Source organism: Solea senegalensis, linkage group LG19 (genome assembly GCF_019176455.1).
Source record: "Solea senegalensis isolate Sse05_10M linkage group LG19, IFAPA_SoseM_1, whole genome shotgun sequence".
In the NCBI taxonomy this organism is placed as follows: Eukaryota; Metazoa; Chordata; class Actinopteri; order Pleuronectiformes; family Soleidae; genus Solea; species Solea senegalensis.
Window position 1 is genome coordinate 20637720 of NC_058038.1, and position 15187 is coordinate 20652906.

The following is a 15187-nucleotide window of genomic DNA, read 5'->3' on the forward strand; positions in this document are numbered from 1 at the left end:
GCAACACTACACTATAACACTACATTACATCACTACACTACAATATTACACTACAACACTACACGGCTACACTACACACTACACTACACGGCTACACTACACTACAATACTACACTACAACACTACACGACTACACTACAACACTACACTACACTACACTACAACACTGCACAGCAACACTACACGACTACACTACAATACTACACTACAGCAGTACACTACTACACTACATTACAACACTACACTACAACACTACATTACACTACAATACTATACTACATACAATACTACACTACAACACTACAATACTATACTACACTACAATACTACACTACAACAGTACACTACTACACTACATTACAGCACTACACTACAATACTAGACTACTACACTACAACACTACATTACAACACTAAACTACAATATTACACTACTACACTACATTACAACACTACACTACAATATGCCACAGACTACAACAGTAATACCCATCGCACTAAACTACAATACTACACTGCAACACTACACTATAACACTACATTACAAAACTACACTACAATATTACACTATAACAGTACACTACTACACTACACTACACTACATTACAATATTACACTACAACACTACACTGCAACACTACACTATAACACTACACTACACTACACTACAACACTACACTACTCCACTAAATTACTACACTACACTACACCACCACATGATCATTATTTTGTGGCTTAAAGAGAAGAAGCGTCACCAGGGTTATTTGACCTTTGACCGGGTCAAACCTGTGTTTGTTCTAACATTTGTGCTGTGAATAATCAATAATTTTAATATTGAAATAAAGTTTTATTTCTGTTCAAATCATAAATCATATTGCAGATGAATAACATTGTCTCTCAGTGTGAGACACATCACATTTACTAAAATAATATTAACTTCATCACTAAACTATTAAACTGCTTCAAAAATTAAACTGTGTTTAAAACATAAACTCTATTTTATTGTATTTTATTTTACATCACATGTGTGTAAATATAGCGGAGTTTAAATCAACAGTCTGTGATTCAGGACTTTGAACTGTAGAGTGCAGTGTTGAGCCTCTTGGTGGCAGCCTGATGGATTTAATAGAAGAACAGGAAGAAGTTAGACACAGCGCAGGACTTCCGTCTCCTCCGGAGTGGACAGACACACTGCTTCAGTCTCGTGAGGACAGCTGGTCAAATATGAGGAGACAATGAAACGACGGCTCACACACACGCAACATCTGAAAGGTAAGCTGCATTTGCTCGCCTATTGAAATAATACGGGCGGTGTCTATGCACTGATCAGTCCGTGTGACGTCATCAGTCTGTTTGAAATGAACCGTAAATAAAATGCGTTTATTAAGTGAACGTGTGTGTCTGTGTTTGTTTGTGTGTGTGTGTGCGTTTGTGTGATGGTGTGTGTCTGGTAGTTTGGCCTGTGTGTGTCTGTGTTTGCTCTTGTGTGTGTGTCTGTTTGTCTGTGTGTGTGTGTCTGTGTGTTTGTTTGTGTGTGTGTGTGTCTGTGCTTGGTTGGTCTGTGTGTGTGTGTGTCTGTGTTTGCTGTCTGTGTGTGTGTGTGTGTCTGTGCTTGTTTGTGTGTGACTGTGTTTGTTTGTGTGTGTCTGTGTTTCTGCCTGTGTGTGTCTGTGTTTGTTTGTGTGTGTTTGTTTGGTGTGTGTCTCTGTTTGTCTGTGTGTGTGTGTGTGTCTGTGTTTGCTCTGTGTGTGTCTGTGTTTGTTTGTGTGTGTCTCTGCTCGTTTGTGTGTGTGGCCTCTGTTTGTCTGTGTGTGTGTGTGTGTGTGTGTGTTGTTGTGTGTGTCTTTGTTTGTGTGTGTGGACTCTGTACAGGTAAGGCCTGTGTTTGTTTGTGCATTCTCTGTTGTTTGTGTGTAGTTTGTTTGTGTGTGTCTCTGTTTGTCTGTGTGTGTGTGTGTGTGTGTGTGTGTGTGTGTGTGTCTGTGTTTGTTTGTGTGTGTCTCTGTTTGTGTGTGTCTCTGTTTGTCTGTGTGTGTGTGTGTGTGTTGTTTGTGTGTGTCTTTGTTTGTGTGTGACTGTATGTTTGCCTGTGTTTGTGTCTTCGTGTGTCTGTGTTTGTTTGTGTGCCTGTGCTTGTGTTCTGTAGCACTGTTGTGTGTGTGTGTCTGTGTTTGCTCTTTTGTGTGTGTGTGTGTCTGTGTTTCTGTGTCTTCGCGGTGTGTCTGTGTTTTGCCTTCTGTGTGTTTGTGTGTTTGTGTGTGTGTGTGTGTGTGTGTGTCTGTGTTTGCCTGTGTTTGTGTCTTTGTGGTGTGTCTGTGTCTGCTTGTGTGTGTGTGTGTGGTGTGTGTGGGGTACTCATTAGCAGTGAACCAGGAAGAACCTGAACTCTCTGCTGTCAGAAGACTTGCATGTTCAGACCTGCTGCTGGGTCTCAGCATAAGATCACTGCTGCACCTCTGAGCATAGGGATCAGGATTCTGCTGGTCTGGACTCAGGATTGTGGATCAGGACTCTGCCTTGACTCAGACTGAGATGAATTCCTTGAACTTTAAAAGTGTGACGGTGATTGTGCTGTTAGGTCTGCTGCTGGGGTGAGTACTGATACTACTGTGATACTGATACTACTGTGATACTACTGTGGTACTGATACTACTGTGGTACTGATACTACTGTGATAATGATACTACTGTGATACTGATACTGTGATACTACTGTGGATACTATTGATACTACTGTGATACTGATACTACTGTGATACCTACTATGGATACTACCGTACTGATACTATTGATACTACTGTGGTACTACTGTGGTACTGATACTACTGTGATACTACTGTGGTACTGATACTACTGTGATACTGATACTACTGTGGTACTGATACTACTGTAATACTACTGTGATACTGATACTATTGTGATACTACTGTGATACAACTGTGATACTACTGTGATACTACTGTCATACTGATACTAATTAATAGTAAATGAATGTGTTTCTGTTTAAACCAACAGAGTGATGTACACCTACAAGACCTACAGGTAACACACACTCACACACTCACCTGAACAGGTTCAACTGAGCTGATACTAACATGTGACATCATCAGATTGCCGGCCTCTGATTGGTCAGAGTGTCGTCACTGAAAAGTCATAAGCGTGACATCAAAGCAACAATGTTTAACTGTAGATCAAAGTGAAAAAGACAAACATCCTGAAAACATGCGTTCATCTGCAACATTTAGCAAATGAAACAGAGGAGTCAGCTGCTGAAAACCATGTCAGCAGCTGACTATCAGCACTTCCTTCAGCTGACTCCTTCTCCCTCATGCATCCCAACTCTGCCACAGACACCTTCCTCTCTACTCTGTCCTCCTCTCTTGACTCTCTCTGTCCTCTTACTTCCCGGCGGGTTCGTAAGTCCTCCCCAGCCCCGTGGTTGTCGGACTCAGTGCGTGCTGAGAGAGCCACGATACGGGCAGCAGAAAGAAAATGGAGGAAATCAAAACACCCTGATGACCTGCTTTCCTATCACTCTCTTCTCTCCACCTTCACTGCCTCTATCTCTGCAGCCAAACGATCTTTCTATCAGACTAAAATTCAATCCTCTTTCTCTAACCCCAAAAAACTTTTCTCTATCTTCTCTAACCTCCTTGATCCCCCCACCCCCCCTCCTCCTTCCTCCCTTCTACCAATTCACTTTGTCAACTACTTCACAAAAAAGGTAGATGACATTCGCTCTTCTTTCCCAACCCCACCTCCTGTTCTCACCACTCCACCAACCACACATTCAGCTCCTTCTCTATCCTCTTTCTCCCCTCTATCTCAGGATCAAGTTCTTTCCCTAATAACCTCTGCCCGCCCCACCTCCTGCCCCCTTGACCCTATCCCCTCTCACCTTCTTCAGTCAATTGCTTCTGATCTTCTTCCTTTCCTCACCCACCTCATTAACACATCTCTATCATCTGGTTGCTTTCGGTTTCTCTCTTAAAAGAGGCCAGAGTGACCCCTCGTAAAACCCACCCTTGACCCGTCTGAAGTAAATAACTACAGACCTGTCTCTCATCTTCCTTTTCTCTCCAAAACTCTGGATCTTTAATCAACTCATCCTACCTTCACGGAACAACCTTCTTGATCCTCACTTCAGTCTAGTTTAAAAAGCAGGTCACTCGACCCGAGCTCACACTTCTTGCTGTCACACTGAGCAGCTCCACGCTGTTTAATTACCACATTCACATTTTCTTAGATATGTGATCAAGACAATGAGAAAATCGTACCTGATGAAGAAGTGGAGAAACCAGATGTAAACAAAATAAGTGGCATGGAAAAGAATGATAATGGAGACCCTGACAAACCTGACGCAAAGGAACAGGAAACATCTTCTAAGGTAAGGATTAAATAAAGCAACAAAGGTACTTTACCTCTGATTTGACTCAAATATTCTTGATCTCAATTTGCAACCTAATAATTTCTCCTTTCTTTAATAGTCTACATCTGAAGACAGAGTTAAAAAGAAGAAGAAAAAGAAGAAGACAAAAGGAAGGTCAGAGAATGGACAGGTTCGTTTTTAAAGAAGCTCCATATCTGCCATTAGAACTTCTAAATCACTGTTAATTTTTTTTAATGACCTCTCTATGTGGTTTCAAAAGGCTGTTCAGGATGATAACATAGATGTATTGCTGGAGAATCTGGACCAGCCCAATAGTCTGAGTTTGCAAAATGAAGATTGTGGAGGCTCTGAGAGAAGATCTGTTTTACACGTGGAGCACAGGTGAGGAGACTAACCTCTCGTGTCTTGTCGTGTATGTGTGTCGAAAATCGTTTTTAAACAATTTATAAACTTGGCCTGTGTGAGCAGTGCTGATACATTTACAAACACAGTATATGACGTAGTACATATAATTAAATAAACACAACTGTACATTAATCTGCACATTCAATATTTAAATTGCTCTTGACTAGCACACAGCTGTTCACTGTAATGTGAAAGTCTGTGATTCCTCAATGCCATCATGTGGTGGCGCTTGACACCACACTATGAGAAATGGTAATGGTTGTAGTTAAACGCTATTAAGGTTGTTATATCACTGATTGAGTGTACAAAATATTCATTCAATGAAAAGCTTTTCGTATGATTTAAATCATCTTAATAAAATAATGCCGTGAATCATTTGCGTTTGTTTTGACTGACATTTCCAGAATGTCAAAATCAGACGTAAATGAATAAATGTGAGACAGAATAGGGTTCTATATTTTCCTTTGGTTATATTTAATATTCTTGTTCATATTATCAATTATTATCTCACCCAATTCACCAGGAATCTCAACCCAGAGACGGAGCTAAAGAAATATTTTGGTGCTCGAGCTGTTGTTGGGGATCAGAGGTAAAGAAGAGGAAAGGGACTATTATGTGTCATTGTTTGAAATTCGTCTTCTCAGAATTCTTGTATGTACAATATTTCATGCTCCTTTATTTGATTGTTTTTTGACAGACCTCGACATAGAAACAGGCAGTTTCACCGTAGCACCTGGATGACCAGTCCCAAGGAGAGCTGGCCTCGCTTCAGCCGAACAGGTACATCTGTAGTAATTATTGCAATAAATAAAAATCAGAATGAGACTGATTTATATATATTTGTAGTAAAAAACAAAGTGCTTCAGATAAAGACAGCCCCATGACTAAAAACAACAACCTCACAAATAAAATTTTAAATTTATTAAAAAGGATTGTTCTGTAATCTGACGTACTGTATGATGTGTTGGTTTTGTGGTAGTCAGCAGTGTGCATACTGGCCAGTATCAAATGTGCGTCAATGTTGAGCTTTGCATTCAGCAGTTATAATTTCTCAATTGATCATTCTTTAAAATATAGCCCAAAGACTTGATGAGGGTTCTTTGTGTTGTTGTCAGAAGGAACCACAATGAATTACTGTATTTTTTTAGTTTATAAGTACCTTGAGCAATACATATTTTTTACATTTAACCTTTGTACTCTTGAATGAATGTTGCTTTTGTTAAACTAACGTCATCACTAAGACTACTTTGTTGTGTTCTCACTCAAAGTCGTCATAGATGTATTGTGAAATAGTTATTTTGGTTGATTATGCTGATTGATTGAAGTAAGAATCAGAATTGTTATTGTCATTGTGACAACGAGACATTGCACAGTGAAATTTTAAAAGTGCAGGTTTTCCAGTTAATAGAAAAATAGAAAGTAAGTAAATAAAAGATAAATATAAATGTGTTAAAAAGACTACAAAATACACCTGGTCCCTGAATATGATGAGGCCGAGGTTGTAGACGTTTACTAAGTTGTTCTGTTTTACATAGACTCGATCCATGTACATGAGGATGTCTCTGATCATAACCATGGCAGTTTGATGGTCATTCCAGACCTGAAATAGCGTTTGCAGAAAGTTATTTTTCATAGAGTTAAGAACATCTTTCTCTGCTTTGAGGACGAGATGGCCAGTGATGACTCCCCTCAAGCCTGTGTAGAGCTTCTCCCCATGATGTTGCACGACCAAGGTATAAGCATTCCTGTACAGCTCTGAAAATATTATCTCACTGTTGGTCTTCCTCTGGATGTCCTGGATGGCGTTCATTAGAAGGTTCCAGATATTGTTGGCACATATTTCATCCAGTTTTGTAGGAAAGGCTTGTATCCTCATGATGGAGTCGTTGTTGTCGCTGCTTTTGATGTTGAACATGACAATTTATTGGGATGTTCATAAGGACCTTCCTATTTGTAACGTTGCATTTTGCTGCCTTTCTACTCTAGTTCAGAAAGGCAACTACATCACTTTTATGTGTCTTTGATCTCATCAAGTGACATCATCATGTCTATGATGTTGCATCACTGCCATCTTCTTCTTCCAATAAGAGGTAAAGCTGCAGGAATGTGTCTAATCTTTATCTATTTATCTTAATCTATAGCTCAGCTATATATATGTGTGTGGGCTACATACCAGTGGAGCTATACATATACACTGCCTGGCCAAAACAAAGGGTCACATGGTTGGAGCGCCTTTAGCTTTGATTACTCACTCATTCACTGTGGCATTGTTTCCATAAGCTACTGCAATGTCACAAGATGTATTTCCGTCCAGTGTTGCATTCATTTTTCACCAAGATCTTGTATTGATGACGGGAGAGTCGGGCCACTGAGCAAAGCCTTCACCAGCACATCCCAAAGATTCTCAATGGGGTTCAGGTCTGGACTCTGTGGTGAAAATCATGTCTCATGCTCCCTGAACCACTCTTTCACAGTTTGAGCCTGATGAATCCTGGCATTGTCATCTTGGAATATGCCCATGTCATCAGGGAAGAAACAAATGCATCGATGGAATAATCTGGTCATTCAGTATATTCAGGTAGTCAGCTGACCTCATTCTTTGGGTGAGTTGAGAGTTTAGTGCTGGACTGGAACCTACTGAGGTGGATCAAGCACTTAGGTCTCTATGAAAATACATATGCATACTTCATTTGCTATGAATAAGGTATATTATGCCAGGTTTATTCAAGAGATGCTCGAGCATTACATACACATGTTGCATAAGTCAAAGTTACTGAGAATGAATACATGAGACCAACTTTCAGTCACATCGTTCCCATCCAATGATCACTGATTTTGACAGACATAAAACTACGAAGCTGGTGGTGTAGTGGTGTACTGTGAATAATTTAACAGAATAGTTATAAAATATATAATATAAATTATTAGTAAAACAACTACAAACTACTTGAGGCAGTTTTGAGGATTTTTTCTCTAACTGGACCTCTGCACTAATGCATTCATCTTTTCCTAGACAAACCTTTAGATCTGTCCTTCCTGGTCAATGCTTCTTTTGCAAGTGTATCTGACATTTCATGTCTTTCAACTCATAAGCAACTCCAGATCTCACCAACCAACACCACCAGAGCAGGCACAGAGTTGGAGCAGATAAAGCAATTAGCAAGTATGGCTTCCATAACCCATTACATTACATTCTAAGTCTGATCTTAACCTCTTCAACATGAGGCCTATTTTTACTGCCTCCTATTTGAAATGACGTATCCAAAACAAATGGAGTGTATCTTCACAACTACAGGGGCTGTATGTAAAATTAAAGACAGAGATATATCACTTATTCATTCACTTATTCACAGAGATATAGGAGTAGACAATAGACAATCATCATTCTGCTACTCTTGCTACACAGTAATGAGACATCTTTGGTTTGCTTGATGTGGTGAAACTAGCAGACGTACGTGGTTTTCATGTTTTTGTCACATGCCCATATAATTGCTTGGGGTTCGACTTGTGTTTCATTTAGTTGACAATGTGACAGGCTTTAAGCTGAGTTTTGGTGTGCTACATGTTAGGATTGGTGCACGTGTACATGTCCTGCTCTCTTTGAGCCACGGACTCATGGGTAGACGTTAATCTACTTTTGGATTTGTGAACTGTATATCTCTTCAAGCTGAGATAAGTCCACTGTCGGCCTAGGAAGAAATGAATGTAATTGTGAAGACCTTAACTTGCTCCAGAATACAACCGTATGTTGATATAATTAGTGCAAGGACTTGATTTTTCAGACCAAAAATCATGAGCTTACTCTTTCTCTTAGGTGGTGAAATCACTGGCCCACTGGACAACTTGATTTCAGGCTTGTTAAAGGAATATTTCACAGCTGGAAAGATGAATGTTTATTAAAACTGGATCATCTATGTAGTGAAATCATATTTGAAGTAGGTGCCTTTGGCTCATGTGGATGAACGACAACAACTCCCACAATGCACTGCACTCACACAGCCATAGGCCACACCACCTTCTTACCGAGTCGTGGTCAGAACACTCGTTGTGTAATTAGTTGTCAAATAAATGACAGACTTGTAATCAGCTATCGACCACCCAGAGTTTGGAGAAGACACTGAAATGGAAAAGCTGGAAACCCAGAGGGTTTGTGGTCTGCATTTCCAGCAGGAAGACGTCGCTAATAATCACACAGTATACAATGTGATATAGTTGTCAACGGTAAAGCAGCAAAGGTATCAAAGTAACGTTTGGTAGACAATTATAAGTCATTTATAAGTGAGCAACATAAAGTCATCTTGCTTTCACTTGAGAATGATTTCATTTTTATTCCCATTTTTGTTCAAGAAGTCACAATGTTTACAAGTGATGGTCATTTTCATTGAATGCTAACATGCTAATGTTATTCATAGTCTATATAGACATAGTTAGAATGTTCACAGCTTGTTTTCCTGGACAAAAATTCAAATCTTGGTTCAGATTTTATGTAAGATTGTTTTCCTCGTCCTTCACACCATCCAGTGTCTGCTCCTCCAGCTGTGCCACATTAGATTCTGTGTATGTTGCATTATTTATTTTTCTGTTTGTATGTTGTGTGAGACTTTCTCCTTGTTTATTTTAATTTGTACCCTTGATTAATATTTTCCTTTGTGAATAATGAAGTTATTTGTTTCACCTTAGCCTGCATTCATGTGCAGTAAAGACTCGTGGAAGGAGGCTGAATAGTTAGAGCAACACTAAGGGCTAGAAAATAAACCACAACCAACATGAAATAGATTTTTTGGTTAAAAGAAAGAAAAGTGTCAGACTCATTGTAGCTCATCGTGAGCATCAACAGTCTCTTCATAGACACACTACTGATTTCCAGGAGCCGAGTACGTCTGATGTGCTGAACAACACAGACCACGAAATGACGGTCAGCTGACCAGTGATGAGTTGTGTTTAATATATTTAATAAATATTTGTGCTTACAGTAGCATAGATGTAAATGAGCTGTAAAGATGCTAACGTGAGCTCAGCTGACGTTAGCATGGACCAACGTGGTGGTAAAAATAAAAATATGAAAATACAAAATACTGGCTTTATACTCAGACGGCCGTGGACAGACAAACCCCGCGGGCTTTGTCTGTCTTTTGAAAATTCACCTCCGGGATCCTGAAATGTGTCTCAAGGACCCGTCTATGCATATGTGGCACAAAGTTGGAGTGCTCTGTTACACATGCGGCCATTTTCCTTCATTTCTTCATGTTTTCTTCACACGCAACAACATTATCTCAGCTACACTTAAACAGATAAAAGGCATCAGCTCCGATACTACAAAGGAATATGACATCATGTCCTTAACCATGTTTAGCCAACAGCCATAAAACTCAAAAGCTAACGTTTGGTAAACAATTCTAACGTCTCAGTTAGTTGCTGCAGTACTGGAGCAGTGAAAACTTGGTCTGACTGCGTCATCGTTTATACATTTTATGTTGAAACCACAATGAGGGAAATCGTGCACCTGCAGGCAGGCCAGTGTGGCAACCAAATTGGAGCCAAGTTCTGGGAGGTGATAAGTGACGAGCATGGTATTGACCCATCCGGGACGTACCACGGGGACAACGACCTGCAGCTTGAGCGAATAAATGTATACTTTAACGAGGCAGCAGGTGGGAAGTATGTTCCTCGTGCAGTGCTTTTTGACTTGGAGCCAGGGACGATGGACTCTGTGAGGTCTGGTCCATTTGGGCAGATCTTTAGACCAGACAGTTTTGTCTTTGGCCAGACTGGAGCAGGTAACAACTGGGCGCGAGGTCACTACACAGAGGGAGCAGAGCTGGTGGACTCTGTCTTGGATGTGGTGAGGAAGGAGTCGGAGAACTGCGACTGCCTCCAGGGCTTCCAGCTCACGCACTCGCTGGGCGGAGGCACTGGCTCTGGCATGGGCACACTGCTCATCAGCAAAATCCGAGAGGAGTATCCAGATCGCATCATGAACACTTTCAGTGTGGTGCCCTCTCCAAAGGTCTCAGACACAGTAGTGGAGCCTTACAACGCCACCCTGTCTGTCCACCAACTGGTCGAGAACACCGATGAGACGTTCTGCATTGATAATGAGGCCCTGTATGACATCTGCTTCCGCACACTCAAACTCACCACGCCCTGCTACAGTGACCTCAATCACCTTGTCTCAAGCACCATGAGTGGGGTGACCACCTGCCTGCGCTTCCCTGGACAGCTCAACGCTGATCTGAGGAAACTGGCCGTTAACATGGTTCCCTTCCCCAGACTGCACTTCTTCATGCCAGGCTTCGCCCCGCTGACCAGTCGGGGCAGCCAGCAGTACAGAGCACTGACAGTGCCTGAACTCACGCAACAGATGTTCGATGCCAAGAATATGATGGCTGCGTGTGACCCACGTCATGGGCGCTACCTCACAGTCGCAGCCATCTTCCGAGGCCGCCTTTCCATGAAGGAGGTGGACGAACAAATTTTAAATGTGCAGAACAAGAACAGCAGCTACTTTGTGGAGTGGATCCCCAACAACGTTAAGACGGCGGTCTGTGACATCCCTCCCCGGGGCCTCAAAATGTCCGCCACCTTCATAGGCAACAGCACAGCCATTCAGGAACTGTTCAGACGCATCTCAGAGCAGTTCACCGCCATGTTCCGCCGCAAGGCCTTCCTCCACTGGTACACAGGCGAGGGTATGGATGAGATGGAGTTCACTGAGGCTGAGAGCAACATGAACGACCTGATTTCCGAGTACCAGCAGTACCAGGACGCCACTGCTGAGGAAGAGGGCGAGTTTGATGAGGAAGGTGAAGAAGAGATGGACTAAACGCCTACCAAGAATTGTGTAGCGCCAAAATGAGAATTTGTTTTAAAATCAATATTTCAGTCAATTAAAAACTAAATGACACAATATTTCCACTTGAAGCCGTGACATTTGAAGTTCTCAAAAGTTGCTGTCCTACCATAACACTTCCCGCTTGTCACAATTTCATTTGAATTGAGGGTGCTACGATTTGATTATGAACTGATCATAAAACAGTGATGATGATGCATTTCAAAGCATTATTTAAAATATATTTAAAGCTGTAAGTTTTGAATATAAACAAAGGTCTGTCACATTTCTGCATATTTGTGTTTTGCCAAGTAGTAAAAAATTCTCACATTTTGTAGAAGAGCACAGAATTCCATCAATCCGTCCATCTGCTACCATAAAAGGTGTGGCACAGTGACAGTCCGTCACAGAGCCATCTAGAGACAAATAACCATCCACTCTTAATCTCTTCATTTTATTCATTTCTGATCTTTGTCAATGTGTCAAAGTTCACTGGTTGTGAATGTTGCGTCTGCTCAGCTGCGGAAGGTCGGAGTGGATACGCAGCAGCTCCACCTCCACAGCAGAGCCACATAAATACAGCACGAGCGGAGAGGTCGTAGGAACATGAAACACCACATCGTATTTCACTTGTGAGAAGTACCACGAGAAAACCTGCGCCGCTTCTCTCTGCCGTTATGTTCTGGAGAAATGCATTCTGGGATACATGGCACAAGTCACCACCCGATGCATACTTGGTAAAATGGGCGGAGCGAAAACCATACTCGCTGCTCACGTACTTTTGGAACAGTACTTGGATTGAGGCTGATGACTTACGGGAGTACGCAAGTACATACTTGTGAAGTGGAGTACATACTCGCCAAGTACAGGAGTACACAAGTACGATCATTGCAATTGGAATGATCGTCGCCTCGTTACCGCCACCTGCAGTGTGTTGATAAATGAATAAGTGATATACTTTTAATAAATGCATATATATTTATTGTTATTATTTTCACATTTTAAATGTCAACTTAATTGATTCATTTGAATTCAAATATAATATATGTATATATATATATATATATATACATATATGTGTATTTATAGGAAAACACCTCAATGGTCTGGATGGTGTGTATATTCTGATAAAATTAAACATGCTTTTATCTTCATGTGATCGACTCGCTGACCTGCGACTTCCATGTTTTTCCTGAAAATCAATTTGAAAAATGAAGAAGAAGAGTCATGAAAGTGTTCTATATGTATGAAATGACCTCACACCTGTCAGTATAATGATGTTAGTTATGTTATTGTATTTTTGCAGAGGTGTATTCCAACAGACAAAAGTTGCACATAAAACATAAAAATAAAAATATGATTGGACAAATATAAGAGTTTAGAAAAATTCTCTTATAACTCTTATAACCAGAGACCCCTAATGAAGTACACACATGTTTATTGTTTATCTGGTTTGGTTCATGTGTATAAATTGTGAACCAAAGTCATGCGATCAGAAATTCTGCTCAGCTATTGGTGCGATGTGTAGGCTGTAGGTTCATGTTCATCTGCTCTGCTGGCAGGTGAGCGGCCCTGATGGAGGAGAGAGGAAAGTCAGTGAACTGCTCCAGAGTTGACTGACAAGCAGTCGGAGACCACAATCCGGTTGTTTGTTCCACATCAGAGGTTTCGGACCACCTTCACATCGATCCAAATGAACTGGACTAAGGAGTAAATGCACCAGGGTTGGATTTAACCCCACTGAACCATGCGAGGGTGAATGTAATGTAACATGCACAATTATTACTTGTTCACTTGTATGACAGCAATACTAACCTATACAGTAAGTGTACATTCTGTGTTTATGTGCCTGTGTGTGTTTTCTCCTCCTCTCCTCTCCTCTCCTCTCCCTCTCCCTCTCCTCTCCCTCTCCTCTCCCTCTCCCTCTCCCTCTCTCCTCTCTCCTCCTCTCCTCCCTCCCTCTCTCTCCTCTCCCTCTCCCTCCTCTCCTCTCCTCCTCTCTCTCCTCTCCTCTCCTCTCCTCTCCTCTCCTGTCTCCCTCCTTCATTTACATTGTGCAGTGGCAGACCATTGCATCCTGCTGCATAGAGTGGATCCAATCATTAGTCTCTCTCTCTCTCTGTCTGTCTGTCTGTCTGTCTCTCTCTCTCACACACACACACTTATGAATAGTGAAATCCACAGTCCACACTGAGAAGTGGTGGCTCAGCAGGATTTTACACCCCAGGAAAAGAAAGGGAAGTGGAAGAGAAGCATCTGTGTGATGCACACTGAGCGAGCGCTGGTGACTGAGGGAGACCAAGACTCTCGGTTACACAACTTGTATAAAAAGTGAAGGAGGAGGGAGAGTCCCCATCTGTCCAGTCGTCATGATGATGTATCTGTGGGTAAGTGTTCTCTGTGTGTGTGTGTGTGTGTGTGTGTGTGCACTATAATTATATCCACTTTGCAAAGTGTAATTTGAAGTTTGTTGTGTGAATATATGACAGTAATCCAGATTTTAATTGAAGTAAGTTGGGTGCAAATGTTTTACCTACCAATTCATTGGAGTTCATACGTTGAACAATGTTCTGCATTAGAAGTTAACAAATGACTCAGAAGTGCACCGGGGTAAAACGTGTGAGCAGTCACATGATCAGATCTCTGCAGGTACATCCTGTTGTTTACTACTCAGAGCAGCACCTTGTTTAAAGCAACACAATCAACATTAAAATAACGTCTCCAAGAATGTTTGGATTGTCCGACGTACAACAAGGTGAATGTCACCTCTGTGACCTCTGCTTTACATCATGTCACATTCTACATGCAGTTCAGTTCTGCTACTGTTGGACTAGGACGTGTAAATAGTTTGCTTGTATTTCTTGAGCATGTTGTTGAAGTGCTCTCGTCCATCTCACAGAGACACTTCACTGTATTTGATTTGATATTAGACGTGTGTGTCTATCTTTGGTGGATCAGTAAAGTCCATTCTGATTGTGAACAGTCCACTGAAGTGCTTAAGGCAAATAACACAACATTAACATTAACTGCATTCATTCCTTTATCTGGGAACACCCTGGGACCTCTTCATAGAACCTAGACCTGCTACTGATAACCGTTGTTCAGACTACTACAATAGTTATATCACATGTCACTGACAGTTTAGACCAGGAGGGGGTTGGACTTAATTGTTGTCCTCCTGTAAGCAGCTTCCTGTCTACAGTTTTCGACAGATCTTATTTCTGATGCGTAGGCGAGCGACCAAGTACGTTCCCATTAAATTTGGGTAAGAATCTACTCACTGATAATGTCAACATTATTATGTCTGTTACAATGGGAAATGTTGTATATGCAGCATCATACACTCGACCAACACCTGGATCTGATCCATATCATCATCATTATTATTATATGTTTGTTTTTATTATTATTATCGTCATTATCTCAGCAACTTCTTAACAGTTTAAACCTCTTCTCATTGTGAGAATATGACTTTGTAATCTCACTCCCAAACATCTGTGCTTTTACCGTGTGTGTGAACATTTGACACAAAAACTTGGGATTCATCAACATGTTCTTATCTAAA

At 41.2% G+C, this 15187-nt stretch overlaps 3 protein-coding genes and 1 long non-coding RNA gene across 6 annotated transcripts in view; all 4 read left to right on the top strand.

The window, feature by feature from the left end:
• The first annotated feature begins 1121 nt into the window (after nucleotides 1-1121).
• Nucleotides 1122-3342, top strand: LOC122785547. The gene is made up of 3 exons (XR_006362296.1): nucleotides 1122-1271; nucleotides 2362-2590; nucleotides 3014-3342. It is a non-coding gene; the product is annotated as an uncharacterized LOC122785547 (long non-coding RNA).
• A 907-nt stretch (nucleotides 3343-4249) lies between these two features.
• On the top strand, nucleotides 4250-6402 carry LOC122785304 (transcription factor 25-like). The gene is made up of 6 exons (XM_044051038.1): nucleotides 4250-4385; nucleotides 4486-4557; nucleotides 4648-4769; nucleotides 5317-5382; nucleotides 5491-5573; nucleotides 6392-6402. The coding sequence occupies exons 1-6, from the start codon at nucleotides 4320-4322 to the stop codon at nucleotides 6400-6402; spliced, it is 420 nt and encodes a 139-aa protein (XP_043906973.1). The 5' UTR covers nucleotides 4250-4319.
• Nucleotides 6403-10276: 3874 nt separating this feature from the next.
• Nucleotides 10277-13896, top strand: LOC122784944 (tubulin beta chain-like). Of its 3 annotated transcripts, none has more exons than XM_044050389.1 (2): nucleotides 10277-11596; nucleotides 13850-13896. In XM_044050389.1, exons 1-2 carry the CDS (start codon nucleotides 10279-10281, stop codon nucleotides 13894-13896), a joined length of 1365 nt encoding a protein of 454 aa, XP_043906324.1. In that variant the 5' UTR covers nucleotides 10277-10278. The 3 variants fall into 3 exon arrangements, with proteins under 3 accessions (XP_043906324.1, XP_043906321.1, XP_043906322.1); XM_044050386.1 differs by lacking the exon at nucleotides 13850-13896 and having other exon boundaries at nucleotides 10279-10444; nucleotides 10541-11616; XM_044050387.1 differs by lacking the exon at nucleotides 13850-13896 and having other exon boundaries at nucleotides 10279-10312; nucleotides 10445-11616.
• Nucleotides 13897-13960: 64 nt separating this feature from the next.
• Nucleotides 13961-15187, top strand: part of rbfox1 (RNA binding fox-1 homolog 1) — a 119708-nt gene continuing 118481 nt past the window's right edge. The window contains exon 1 of the mRNA XM_044050393.1: nucleotides 13961-14009. Coding sequence (XP_043906328.1) covers nucleotides 13992-14009 — 18 coding nt within the window. The 5' untranslated portion in view covers nucleotides 13961-13991. The remainder of the gene's footprint in view (nucleotides 14010-15187) is intronic.

Coding starts and splice junctions, on each gene's coding strand:
- LOC122785304 (XM_044051038.1), top strand. CDS start 4,320: ATGGAAAAGAATGATAATGGAGACCCTGACAAACCTGACGCAAAGGAA. Junction 4,386..4,485: donor AACAGGAAACATCTTCTAAG/GTAAGGATTAAA, acceptor TTTCTTTAATAG/TCTACATCTGAAGACAGAGT. Junction 5,383..5,490: donor GCTGTTGTTGGGGATCAGAG/GTAAAGAAGAGG, acceptor GTTTTTTGACAG/ACCTCGACATAGAAACAGGC.
- LOC122784944 (XM_044050389.1), top strand. CDS start 10,279: ATGAGGGAAATCGTGCACCTGCAGGCAGGCCAGTGTGGCAACCAAATT. Junction 11,597..13,849: donor GGGCGAGTTTGATGAGGAAG/GTGAAGAAGAGA, acceptor TTTACACCCCAG/GAAAAGAAAGGGAAGTGGAA.